The sequence below is a fragment of the Oncorhynchus masou genome, unplaced genomic scaffold (assembly GCF_036934945.1).
Source record: "Oncorhynchus masou masou isolate Uvic2021 unplaced genomic scaffold, UVic_Omas_1.1 unplaced_scaffold_1432, whole genome shotgun sequence".
In the NCBI taxonomy this organism is placed as follows: Eukaryota; Metazoa; Chordata; class Actinopteri; order Salmoniformes; family Salmonidae; genus Oncorhynchus; species Oncorhynchus masou.
In genome coordinates, this window is record NW_027004281.1 from 29369 (window position 1) to 43256 (window position 13888).

The following is a 13888-nucleotide window of genomic DNA, read 5'->3' on the forward strand; positions in this document are numbered from 1 at the left end:
TCCCCACCCCCTTTCCCCTCTTCCTCTCCTCTCCCCCTCTCCCCACCCCCTTCTCCCCTCCCACTTCCCTCTCCTCATATCCCTCTCCCCACCCCCTTTCCCCTCTTCTTCCTCTCCTCATATCCCTCCCCACCTCCCCACCCACTTTCCCCCCCCCTCATATCCCTCTCCCCACCCCCTCCCTCTTCATATCCCTCTCCCCACCCCCTTTCCCCTCTTCCTCTCCTCATATCCCTCTCCCCACCCCCTTTCCCCTCTTCCTCTCCCTCTCCCCACCCCCTTTCCCCTCACCCCCTCTCCCTCTCCCCCTTTCCCCTCTCCTCTCCCCCCTCTCCCCACCCCCCCCTTTCCCCCTCTTCCCACTCCTCATATCCCTCCCTCCCCACCCCCTTTCCCCTCTTCATATCCCTCTCCCCACCCCCTTTCCCCTCTTCCTCCTCATATCCCTCCCCCCCCCTTTCCCCTCTCATTCCATCCCTCTCCCTCTCCCCACCCCCTTTCCCCTCTTCCCCTCCTCCCCACCCCCTTTCCCCCACTTCCTCCTCATATCCCTCTCCCCACCCCCTTTCCCCCTCTTCCTCTCCTCCCCTATCCCTCTCCCCCCCCCCTTTCCCCTCTTCCTCTCCCCTCTCCCCACCCCCTTCCCCTCCCTCTCCTCACCCCCTATCCCTCTCCCCACCCCCTTTCCCCTTCCTCTCCTCATCCCTCTCCCCACCCCCTTTCCCCCTCTCTTCCTCTCCCTCCCCCAGTTCCAACCCACTCCTCATATCCCTCTCCCCACCCCCTTTCCCCTCTTCATATCCCTCTCCCCACCCCCTTTCCCCCTCCTCATCCCTCTCCCCACCCCCTTTCCCCTCTTCCTCTTCATATCCCTCTCCCCACCCCCCCCCCTTTCCCCTCTTCCTCTCCTCCCCCCTTCCCCTCCCACTCCCTCATATCCCTCTCCCCACCCCCTTTCCCCTCTTCCTCTCCTCATATCCCTCTCCCCACCCCCTTTCCCCTCTTCCTATCCCTCTCCCCCACCCCCTTTCCCTCTTCCCTCTCCCCACCCCTCTTCCCCCACCCCCTTTCCCCTCTTCCTCTCCCTCTCCCCACCCCCTTTCCCCTCTTCCTCTCCCTCTCCCCACCCCCTTTCCCCTCTTCCTCTCCTCATATCCCTCTCCCCACCCCCTTTCCCCTCTTCTCCCTCCTCCTCCCCATCTCTCCACCTCTCCCTCAACTGTCTTACCGTATAGACAGCACCAGCGCCAGGGCCTCCAGCAGGGTGGCCACGGCAACCAGGGTGAGGGCCGGGGCAGGCAGGGGGGCCCCAGGGAGGGAGAGCAGGGGCCGGAGGAGGCAGGCCAGGGAGAGGGCCAGGAACACTGAGCAACACAGGACCATGTCCAGGAAAGAGCTGAAGGTAGGGCTGGCAAAGGTCTGTACCGCTGCCTGGGTCTCCACCTGGGGACGGGAGGGAATAGATGTCATGTCATTTTTCAACAGAAATTGATTGATTTGCTGTCACAATAGCCAACCTCATACACACACAAAGACACACAAGGCTGAGAGCAGCACAGCGTTAGCCGCTATGGCAATGAATGGTTCCTGGGTCCGGTTGTAGAGTGTAAAGAGATAAAGAGCGGGAGGGTTTGGAAAGGGTAAAAGAGAGAGAGCAAAGGTTGTGGGAGAGAATAGAGAAGCATGAAGAATTGAAGTCTTAACAAAACATTAATACAATTGTCTCATTGTGATTAAGTAATAAGTATGAAACTGAACGAAACATTATCCAGACGTGAAGTTGAACATGCAGTTCCCCCACTGTACCAGCAGAGGGCATCACAAGCTAAGAGGACATTCCTATCGATGTCCTGCAGTGATTTCCCTGTCTTTGCCGCAGTCCTGAAAGGCCATACATAGTGCAGTGCTTACAGGTTACTCAGAGAACACACACACACACACACACACACACACACACACACACACACACACACACACACACACACACACACACACACACACACACACACACAGAGAAAGAGCTATACAGGCAGGGTGAAACGGATAGGGAGACAGAGGGACAGACAAGGAAAGACAGACCAGGTGTAGTCTAGTAGACAAGGAGGACGTGGGACATCAGAAAGACAGATAAGAGGAATACAGATAGAGACAGACAGACAGACACATACAGACAGAGAGACAGAGACAGGGAGGGATACACACCTCTTCCTGGTAGCTGGTCCTGTAGGCAGACTCCAGGGTTCTGTCCAGGAAGGTGTGGCTCAGCTTGTTGATGGGAGGCTTGAAAAAATAGTCCTTCATCAGACTGGGAGATGGGCAGATCAACAGATCTCAGTCAGTATAGAGAAGACAGACTTGTCGGGGAGAGAGTTACACCACCAATCATACCACCAGGGCCATCCGTGTTTATAAGGCACCAAACATTTTGCAATTGAAAATGAAAATTAGCTTTTCTTACTGGACAAGTCCAGATAGTCCATCAACTATATCATGTCTGTTGTCTTCCATTTGGTGCCGAATGAACATGACCCAGGGGCTTATTCAGTGGGCAGAAGCGTAAGGATCACTACAAACAAAATAGCACGGAACAGATCATACCGCAGTGTGTTGTATATAGGATTGCAAAATTCCCGTAACTTTCTCAAAACATTAAAAAAACATTATATAAAAAATAAAGGGAACACTAAAATAACACATCCTAGATCTGAATGATTGAAATATTCTTATGAAATACTTTTTTCTTTACATAGTTGAATGTACTGACAACAAAATCACACAAAAATTATCAATGGAAATCAAATTGATCAACCCATGGAGGTCTGGATTTGGAGTCACACTCAAAATTAAAGTGGAAAAACCACACTACAGGCTGATCCAACTTTGATGTAATGTCCTTAAAACAAGTCAAAATCAGGCTCAGTAGTGTGTGTGGCCTCCACGTGCCTGTATGACCTCCCTACAACACCTGGGCATGCTCCTGATGAGGTGGCGGATGGTCTCCTGAGGGATCTCCTCCCAGACCTGGACTAAAGCATCCGCCAACTCCTGGACAGTCTGGTGCAACGTGGCGTTGGTGGATGGAGCGAGACATGATGTCCCAGATGTGCTCAATTGGATTCAGGTCTGGGAACGGGCGGGCCAGTCCATGGCATCAATGCCTTCCTCTTGCAGGAACTGCTGCCACATGAGGTCTAGCATTGTCTTGCATTAGGAGGAACCCAGGGCCAACCGCACCAGCATATGGTCTCACAAGGGGTCTGAGGATCTCATCTCGGTATCTAATGGCAGTCAGGCTACCTCTGGCGAGCACATGGAGGGCTGTGCGGCCCCCCAAAGAAATGCCACCCCACACCATGACTGACCCACCGCCAAGCCGGTCATGCTGGAGGATGTTGCAGGCAGCAGAACGTTCTCCATGGCGTCTCCTGACTCTGACACGTCTGTCACACGTGCTCAGTGTGAACCTGCTTTCATCTGTGAAGAGCACAGGGCGCCAGTGGCGAATTTGCCAACCTTGGTGTTCTCTGGCAAATGCCAAACGTCCTGCACGGTGTTGGGCTGTAAGCACAACCCCCACCTGTGGACGTCGGGCCCTCATACCACCCTCATGGAGTCTGTTTCTGACCGTTTGAGCAGACACATGCACATTTGTGACCTGCTGGAGGTCATTTTGCAGGGTTCTGGCAGTGCTCCTCCTTGCACAAAGGCGGAGGTGGCGCTCCTGCTGCTGGGTTGTTGCCCTCCTACGGCCTCCTCCACGTCTCCTGATGTACTGGCCTGTCTCCTGGTAGCGCCTCCATGCTCTGGACACTACGTTGACAGACACAGCAAACCTTCTTGCCACAGCTCGCATTGATGTGCCATCCTGGATGAGCTGCACTACCTGAGGCACTTGTGTGGGTTGTAGACTCCGTCTCATGCTACCACTAAAGTGAAAGCACCGCCAGCATTCAAAAGTGACCAAAATATCAGCCAGGAAGCGGAAGTGAGAAGTGGTCTGTGGTCACCACCTGCAGAACCACTCCTTTATTGGGGGTGTCTTGCTAATTGCCTATAATTTCCACCTGTTGTCTATTCCATTTGCACAACAGCATGTGAAATTTATTAAGTGGACTGTAACGGCTTTCTTTATGTGAAGGAGAGTCGGACCAAAATGCAGAGTGGCTATTTAGATTCATGTTTAATAAAACAAAGGAAACACAAATCAATACAAAAACAATAAACGTAACGTGAAAACCGAAACAGCCTAAACTGGTGCAAACTAACACAGGAACAGGAACAATCACCCACAAAACCCAACACCAAACAGGCTACCTAAATATGGTTCCCAATCAGAGACAATGACTAACCCCTGCCTCTGATTGAGAACCATATCAGGCCAAACACAGAAACAGACAAACTAGACACACAACATAGAATGCCCTCTCAGATCACACCCCGACCAAACAAAACATAGAAACATACAAAGCAAACTATGGTCAGGGTGTGACAGTACCCCCCCCAAGGTGCGGACCCAGGCCGCAAAACCTGAACCTATTGGGGAGGGTCTGGGTGGGCATCTGTCCGCGGTGGCGGCTCTGGTGCTGGACGTGGCCCCCACTTCACCATAGTCTTAGTCCGCCACCTTGTCCGCTTCCTTGGCCTCCTAACCATGGCGACCCTACTACATGACCCCACTGGACAGAGGGGCGGAAGCTCTGGGCTGAGGGGCTCTGGCGCCTCTGGGCTGAGGGGCTCTGGCGCCTCTGGGCTGAGGGGCTCTGGCGCCTCTGGGCTGAGGGGCTCTGGCGCCTCTGGGCTGAGGGGCTCTGGCGCCTCTGGGCTGACTGGCGGCTCTGGCGGCCCCTGGCGGCCCCTGGCTGACTGGCGGCCCCTGGCTGACTGGCGGCACTGGCGGCGCCTGGCTGACTGGCGGCACTGGCGGCCCCTGGCTGACTGGCGGCACTGGCGGCCCCTGGCTGACTGGCGGCACTGGCGGCCCCTGGCGGCACTGGCGGCCCCTGGCTGACTGGCGGCACTGGCGGCCCCTGGGCAGACTGGCGGCTCCTGGCGGCGCTGGGCGGACAGGCTGGGCTGGCGGCGCTGGGCAGACGGGCGGCTCTGGCGGCGCTGGGCAGACGGCTTTGGCAGTGCTGGAGAGGCGCTCTGGCAGACGGGACGGCTCTGAGGACGGCGCTGGGCAGCGCCAAACAGGCGGGCGGCTCAGGCGGCGCTGGAGAGGAAGGCTCTGGCCTTGGCTGACTGGTGGCCCCTGGCTGACTGGCGGCACTGGCGGCTCTGGGCAGACTGGTGGCACTGGCGGCGCTGGGCAGACTGGCGGCGCTGGGCAGACTGGCGGCACTGGCGGCGCAGGTGGAATAGCCCGCACTGGGCTATGCAGGCGAACCGGGGACACCATGCGCAAGGCTGGTGCCATGTAAGCCGGCCCAAGGAGATGCACTGGAGACCAGATGCGTAGAGCCCACTCTTGCCCGTCCGATACGCGGAGCTGGAATGTATCGCACCGGGCTATGCATCCGCACTGGGGACACCGTGCGCTTCACAGCATAACACGGTGCCTGCCCGGTCTCTCTAGCCCCCCGGTAACCACAACATTTTTGGGGCTGACTCTCGGGCTTCCATCCACGCCGCCGTGCTGCCTCCTCATACCAGCGCCTCTCCTCCTTCACCGCCTCCAGCTCTTCCTTGGGGCGGCGATATTCTCCAGGCTGTGCCCAGGGTCCTTTTCCGTCAAGGATCTCCTCCCAAGTCCATTCCTCCAAATAGTGCAGCCTCTCCTGCTGCTGCTGCTGCTTGTTGTCACGCCGCTTGGTCCTGTTGTGGTGGGTGATTCTGTAATGGCTTTCTTTATGTGAAGGAGAGTCGGACCAAAATGCGGCGTGGCTATTTAGATTCATGTTTAATAAAACAAAGGAAACACAAATCAATACAAAAACAATAAACGTAACGTGAAAACCGAAACAGCCTAAACTGGTGCAAACTAACACAGGAACAGGAACAATCACCCACAAAACCCAACACCAAACAGGCTACCTAAATATGGTTCCCAATCAGAGACAATGACTCACACCTGCCTCTGATTGAGAACCATATCAGGCCAAACACAGAAACAGACAAACTAGACACACAACATAGAATGCCCACTCATATCACACCCTGACCAAACAAAACATAGAAACATACAAAGCAAACTATGGTCAGGGTGTGACATGGACAGTTTGATTTCACAGAAGTGTGATTGACTTGGAGTTACATTGTGTTGTTTAAGTGTTCCCTTTATTTGTTTGAGCAGTGTATTTATATATTTCTTTATCCCAGTTGGAGAATTCCCAGAATCAGGGGGAATAAGCAGGACATCCAGATCCTCCAACCCATATTTCTATAAAACTGGGGATTTTAGGGAAAGGAAGGGAATCTCTGTACGACTAGTTCTATAAAGCACATTGTAAATAGACACACTGTACCAAAACAGACATTGATACCACCGAAAGATACGTGTGAGTCTGCTTCTTACATAACAGTTCTGCCTTCAGCGTTCAGAATCTTATCCTTTGATGCCAACTCCCCAAAAAGCTCCACCACAGCCATCAAGCCTGGTTCCAGATCAGTTTGTGTAACATCCAACCATCCCCTCACCTGTCCTCTTTGATAACATCCACAAAGTGAGCGTCGCTCCTCTCTCTGAAGTTCTTGGAGCGCAGGGGGATGAGAGCAGAGTGGTCCATCCCCATGGCCCCTCCACCCCACTTCTTCTCCTTCTCCTGGAGCATCTCACACAGGGACGTCTGGCTGTTGGTCAGGGGCTCCTCCAGCCTGGGGCTCAGCAGACCGTTCAGGGCCTTAGGGCTGCAGCCTAAGGGGGCCTGGGAGGGACATTTGAGAGATGACGTGTCCTGGGGGAGTTGAGAGGAGAGAGGCTAGTGAGAAGCTGTGTGTGTGTGTGCGTGCGTGCGTGCTGAAACAGAAAGAGGAGAGTGAGAAGTGTTAGACCTGAGGTCTTGGATAAGAGTGATTCGTGACTTAGTTAGTGAAGCCAAATGAATCAAGACATTTCCGTTTGGCTAGGTTCACGTCCTTCCATCATGTACAGTATGGCGATATAAATACTTCAGAAATACAATATGATAACACGAAGCCTGGTTTTATGAACTGGGGGTGGATTTAAGTGCAGTCAGGTTGGGATGAGTAAAGGTCACGGCCAGGTTCAAAGGTCAAACGTTTACTAGTGTGAGGTAAAGTGAGGCAAACCTTGCTGCTATTGGTCGTGTGATCGTCATGGCAACCGTTCTGCACCGTGCCCTTCTCCAGAACCTGATCCTCCTTTGGAACTACAGCCGCACTGCAGGAGAGACAATGAGACTGGAGAGAAGGAGAGGTATTTGTCTATTTATATCATTTACAGTTTCTTCAATCCCAGTATTGACAAATTCTCATACTGTAGTTTACACATTCACTCTTGTGTTGTGTGTGGTTAGTGTGCTTAGCCTAAGTATTGATTGGGTGCATCAACCACACGCAAACACACAACAGTTTTATTATTCTCAATTCACAAACATGCAAACATATGTTCACTGTTAAATAGGTATTTATATCCAGGGCTTGTACTCTTCTAGCTTAGGTCTTAAAACCACAAACCCAGATATACAGTGCCTTGCGAAAGTATTCGGCCCCCTTGAACTTTGCGACCTTTTGCCACATTTCAGGCTTCAAACATAAAGATATAAAACTGTATTTTTTTTGTGAAGAATCAACAACAAGTGGGACACAATCATGAAGTGGAACGACATTTATTGGATATTTCAAACTTTTTTAACAAATCAAAAACTGAAAAATTGGGCGTGCAAAATTATTCAGCCCCTTTACTTTCAGTGCAGCAAACTCTCTCCAGAAGTTCAGTGAGGATCTCTGAATGATCCAATGTTGACCTAAATGACTAATGATGAAATGTCATTCCACTTCATGATTGTGTCCCACTTGTTGTTGATTCTTCACAAAAAAATACAGTTTTATATCTTTATGTTTGAAGCCTGAAATGTGGCAAAAGGTCGCAAAGTTCAAGGGGGCCGAATACTTTCGCAAGGCACTGTATATAGATATTCTTAACGATAGCAAAGTCTTGACATAATAATTATTCTAGAAACATGGTGTCATAGATACTCAATGTCCTCCAGGCTATAGGGAAATGTTTGCCCATGGTTGTTGAACCATAAACAATTCATGAACATGCACCTGTGGAACGGTCGTTAAGACACTAACAGCTTACAGACAGTAGGCATTTAAGGTCACAATTATGAAAACTTAGGACACTAAAGGTCTTTCTACTCTAAAAAAAACCCTGCACAGGATCGGTACAGCCGAACAGCATACCTGCGGGACAGGTACAAGATGGCAACAACAACTGCCAGAGTTACACCAGGAACGTACAATCCCTCCATCAGGGCTCAGACTGGCGGCAATAGGCTGAGAGGCTGGACTGAGGGCTTGTAGGCCTGTTGTAAGGCAGGTCCTCACCAGACATCACCGGCAACAACATTGCCTATGGGCACCAACCCACCGTCGCTGAACCAGACAGGACTGGCAAAAAGTGCTATTCTCTGAAGAGTCGCGGTTTAGTCTCACCAGGGGTGATGGTCAGATTTGCGTTTATCGTTGAAGGAATGAGTGTTACACCGTGGCCTGTACTCTGGAGCGGGATCGATTTGGAGGTGGAGGGTCCGTCATGGTCTGGGGCGGTGTGTCACAGCATCATCGGACTGAGCTTGTTGTCATTGCAGGCAATCTCAACGCTGTGCATTACAGGGAAGACATCCTCCTCCCTCATGTGGTACCCTTCCTGCAGGCTCATCCTGATATGACCCTCCAGCATGACAATGCCACCAGCCATACTGCTCGTTCTGTGCGTTATTTCCTGCAAGACAGGAATGTCAGTGTTCTGCCATGGCGAGCAAAGAGCCCGTATCTCAATCCCACTGAGCACGTCTGGGACCTGTTGGATCGGAGGGTGAAGGCTAGGGCCAATCCCCCCAGAAATGTGGAGGAGGTGAACTGCAGTATTTAATGCAGCTGGTGGCCACACCAGATATTGACTGTCACTTTTGATTTGCCCCCCCCCCCGTTGTTCAGGGACACATAATTCCATTTCCGTTAGTCACATGTCTGTGGAACTTGTTCAGTTCATGTCTCAGTTGTTGAATCTTGTTATGTTCATACAAATATTTACACGTTAAGTTGTTGTTAGTGAGAAGACGTTTCTTTTTTTGCTGAGTTTATATATTTATATATATATATACACAGTACCAGTCAAGACACACCTACTCATTCAAGGGTTTTTCTTTATTTTTACTCGTTTCTACATTGTAGAATATTAATAAAGACATCAAAACTATGAAATAACACATATGGAATCATGTAGTAAGCAAAAAAAGTGTTTAACAAATCAAAATATATTTTAGATTTGAGATTCATCAAAGTAGCCACCCTTTGCCTTGATGACAGCTTTGCACACTCTTGACATTCTCTCAACCAGCTTCGTGAGGTCGTCACCTGGAATACATTTCAATTAACAGGTGTGCTTTGTTAATGAATTAGTGGAATTCATTTCCTTCTTAATGCATTTGAGCCAATCAGTTGTGTTGTGACAAGGTGGTATACAGAAGATACCCCTATTTGGTAAAAGAGGACAAGACTATGGCAAGAACAGCTCAAATAAGCCATTTCTGAGGCGGGTAACTCTAATGAACTTATCTTCTGCAGCAGAGGTAACTCTGGGTCTTCATTTCTAGTGGCGGTTCTCATGAGAGACAGTTTCATCATAGCACTTGATGGTTTTTGTAACTGCACTTGAAGAAACTTTCAAAGTTCTTGAAATCTTCCACATTGACTGACCTTCATGTCTTAAATCATGTCAGTTAAGAACAAATTCGTATTGACAGTGATGGCCTACCAGGGAACAGTGGGTTAACTGCCTTGTTCCGGAGGAAGAACAACCTTGTTAGCTCGGGATTCGATCCAGCAACATTTCAGTTACTGGCCCAACGCACTAACCACTAGGCTACCTGTCACCCCTACTAAAGGACACCAATAAGAAGAAGAGACTTGCTTGGGCTAAGAAACACGAACAATGGACATTAGGCCGGTGGAAATCTGTCCTTTGGTTTTTGGTTCCAACCTCGGTGTCTTTGTGAGATGCAGAGCAGGTGAACGGATGATCTCCGAATGTGTGGTTGCCACCGTGAAGCATGGAGGAGGAGGTGTAATGGTGCTTTGCTTGTGAAACTGTCAGTGATTTATTTAGAATTCAAGGTACACTTAACCAGCATGGCTACCACAGCATTCGGCAGCGATACACCATCCCATCTGGTTTGTGCTTAGTGGGACTATCATTTGTTTTTCAACAGGACAATGACCCAACACACCTCCAGGCTGTGTAAGGGCTATTTGACCAAGAATGAGACTGAGGGAGTGCTGCATCAGATGACCTGGCCTCCACAATCACCCGATCTCAACCCAACTGAGATGGTTTGGGATGAGTTGGACCGCAGAGTGAAGGAAAATCAACCAACAAGTGCTTAGCATATGTGGGAACTCCTTCAATACTGTAGGAAAAGCATTCCAGGTGAAGCTGGTTGAGAGAATGCAAAGTGTCATCAAGGCAAAGGGGGGCTACTTTGAAGAATCTCAAATCTAAAATATATAACACTTTTTTGCTTACTAATTTATTTCACATGTGTTATTTCATAGTTTTGATGTCTTCACTATTATTCTATTCCAATTTTAATTTGAGGGGGGTGGAAAGCGAGAAAGCTAGAGAGAAAGAGGAAGGGAGGGAGAGAGGGGGATAGAGGTAGGGGTAGAGAGAGGAAGGAGGGAGAGAGAGTGGGGTAGGAGAGAGGTAAAGAATGAGTCAATTGAGGGTGAAGAGATAATGGAGAGAAATAAAGAGAGTTGAGTAGAGGGAGGGAGGAGAAAAATTGAAATAATGAATGAGAGAAACTGTTTGGGAGAAACAGGACAAAGAGAGAGAGAGAGAGAGAGAGAGAGAGAGGGCAGAGAGAGTGAGACAGGGAGAGAAACAGACAAAAATATTATGATAAATGGACCCATTGAGAGAGAGAGGAAGAGAGAGATCGAGCGAGCGAGAGAGAGCACAAACTCAGCACTTCAGCATTTTACCACTAATTAGAATCACAATGATACACAATCAGATTCAATGGATACAACACCAACCACAATAGCAGCCCTATAGAGAGACAGGGCCAGGATGAGGAGAGGTGGAGAGAGGGATGAAAGACATGGCCCGGGTGAGAGGAGGAAAAGTGTAGAGAGGGATGAGAGACAGGGTGATAGAGGAGGAGAGGTGGAGAGAGGGATGAGAGACAAGGCCAGTGATAGAGATGGATGAGAAACAGGATGATAGAGGAGGAGAAGTGGCGAGAGGGATGAGAGACAGGGTGATAGAGGAGGAGAGGTGGAGAGAGGGATGAGAGAAAGGGTGATAGAGAAGGAGAGGTGGAGAGAGGGATGAGAGACATGGCGATAGAGGAGGAGAGGTGGAGAGAGGGATGAGAGACAGGGTGATAGAGGAGGAGAGGTGGAGAGAGGGATGAGAGACAGGGTGATAGAGGGATGAGAGAGAAGGGGAGGTGGAGAGAGGAATGAGAGACAAGGCCAGTGATAGAGGAGGAGAGGTGGAGAGATGGATGAGAGACAGGGTGATAGAGGAGGAGAGTTGGAGAGAGGGATGAGAGACAGAGTGATAAAGGTGGAGAGAGGGATGAGAGACAGGGCCCGGGTGAGAGGAGGAGAGGTGGAGAGAGGGATGAGAGACAAGGCCAGTGATAGAGGAGGAGAGGTGGAGAGAGGGATGAGAGAAAGGGTGATAGAGAAGGAGAGGTGGAGAGAGGGATGAAAGACAGGGTGATAGAGGGATGAGAGAGAAGGGGAGGTGGAGAGAGGAATGAGAGACAAGGCCAGTGATAGAGGAGGAGAGGTGGAGAGATGGATGAGAGACAGGGTGATAGAGGAGGAGAGTTGGAGAGGGGGATGAGAGACAGAGTGATAAAGGTGGAGAGAGGGATGAGAGACAGGGCCCGGGTGAGAGGAGGAGAGGTGGAGAGAGGGATGAGAGACAGGGCCCGGGTGAGAGGAGGAGAGGTAGAGAGAGGGATGAGAGACAGGGTGATAGAGAAGGAGAGGTGAAGAGAGGGATGAGAGACAGGGTGATAGAGAAGGAGAGGTGAAGAAAGGGATGAGAGACAGGGCCCGGGTGAGAGGTGGAGAGAGGGATGAGACAGGGTGATAGAGAAGGAGAGGTGAAGAGGGATGAGAGACAGGGCCATGGTGATAGAGTTGTAGAGAGGGATGAGAGACAGGGTGATAGAGAAGGAGAGGTAAAGAGGGATGAGAGACAGGGCCATGGTGATAGAGTTGGAGAGAGGGATGAGAGACAGGGTAATAGAGAAGGAGAGGTGAAGAAAGGGATGAGAGACAGGGTGATAGAGAAGGAGAGGTGAAGAGGGATGAGAGACAGGGCCATGGTGATAGAGGTGGAGAGAGGGATGAGAGACAGGGTGATAGAGAAGGAGAGGTGAAGAGATGAGGGATGGTGATAGAGAGAGGTGAAGAGGATGAGAGACAGGGTGATAGAGAAGGAGAGGTGAAGAGGGATGAGAGACAGGGCCATGGTGATAGAGGTGGAGAGAGGGATGAGAGACAGGGCCATGGTGATAGAGGTGGAGAGAGGGATGAGAGACAGGGTGATAGAGAAGGAGAGGTGAAGAGGGATGAGAGACAGGGTGATAGAGAAGGAGAGGTGAAGAGGGATGAGAGACAGGGTGATAGAGAAGGAGGGATGGAGACAGGGCCAAGAGTTGGATGAGAGACAGGGTGATAGAGAAGGAGAGGTGAAGAGGGATGAGGATGAGAGACAGGGTGATAGAGGAAGGAAGAGGTGATAGAGAAGGAGAGGTGAAGAGGGATGAGAGACAGGGCCATGGTGATAGAGTTGGAGAGCGGGATGAGCGACAGGGTGATAGAGGGAGAGGTGAAGAGAGGGATGAGAGACAGGGCCATGGTGATAGAGGTGGAGAGATGGATGAGAGACAGGGTGATAGAGAAGGAGAGGTGAAGAGAGGGATGAGAGACAGGGCCATGGTGATAGAGGTGGAGAGAGGGATGAGAGACAGGGCCATGGTGATAGAGGTGGAGAGAGGGATGAGAGACAGGGTGATAGAGAAGGAGAGGTGAAGAGAGGGATGAGAGACAGGGCCATGGTGATAGAGGTGGAGAGAGGGATGGAGAGGGTGATAGGGGATGAGAGACAGGGCCATGGTGATAGAGTTGGAGAGAGGGATGAGAGACAGGGCCATGGTGATAGAGTTGGAGAGAGGGATGAGAGACAGGGCCATGGTGATAGAGTTGGAGAGAGGGATGAGAGACAGGGTGATAGAGAAGGGATGAAGAGACAGGGCCATGGTGATAGAGGTGGAGAGAGGGATGAGAGACAGGGTGATAGAGACGGAGAGGTGAAGAGAGGGATGAGAGACAGGGCCATGGTGATAGAGGTGGAGAGAGGGATGAGAGACAGGGCCATGGTGATAGAGGTGGAGAGAGGGATGAGAGACAGGGTGATAGAGAAGGAGAGGTGAAGAGAGGGATGAGAGACAGGGCCATGGTGATAGAGGTGGAGAGAGGGATGAGAGACAGGGCCATGGTGATAGAGGTGGAGAAAGGGATGAGAGACAGGGCCATGGTGATAGAGGTGGAGAAAGGGATGAGAGACAGGGCCATGGTGATAGAGGTGAAGAAAGGGATGAGAGACAGGGCCATGGTGATAGAGGTGGAGAAAGGGATGAGAGACAGGGCCATGGTGATAGAGGTGGAGAAAGGG

The 13888-nt window shown here is 51.0% G+C and overlaps 1 protein-coding gene across 1 annotated transcript in view; it reads right to left on the reverse strand.

Annotated features, from left to right (window-relative positions):
• Nucleotides 1–1224: 1224 nt before the first annotated feature.
• LOC135530819 (adenylate cyclase type 9-like) overlaps nucleotides 1225–13888 on the reverse strand; it is an 87944-nt gene continuing 75280 nt past the window's right edge. Inside the window, exons 4-7 of the mRNA XM_064958992.1 lie at nucleotides 7249–7359; nucleotides 6637–6893; nucleotides 2203–2305; nucleotides 1225–1443 (exon numbers count right to left, since the gene is read on the reverse strand). Of these exons, the coding sequence (XP_064815064.1) occupies nucleotides 1225–1443; nucleotides 2203–2305; nucleotides 6637–6893; nucleotides 7249–7359 (690 nt within the window). The remainder of the gene's footprint in view (nucleotides 1444–2202; nucleotides 2306–6636; nucleotides 6894–7248; nucleotides 7360–13888) is intronic.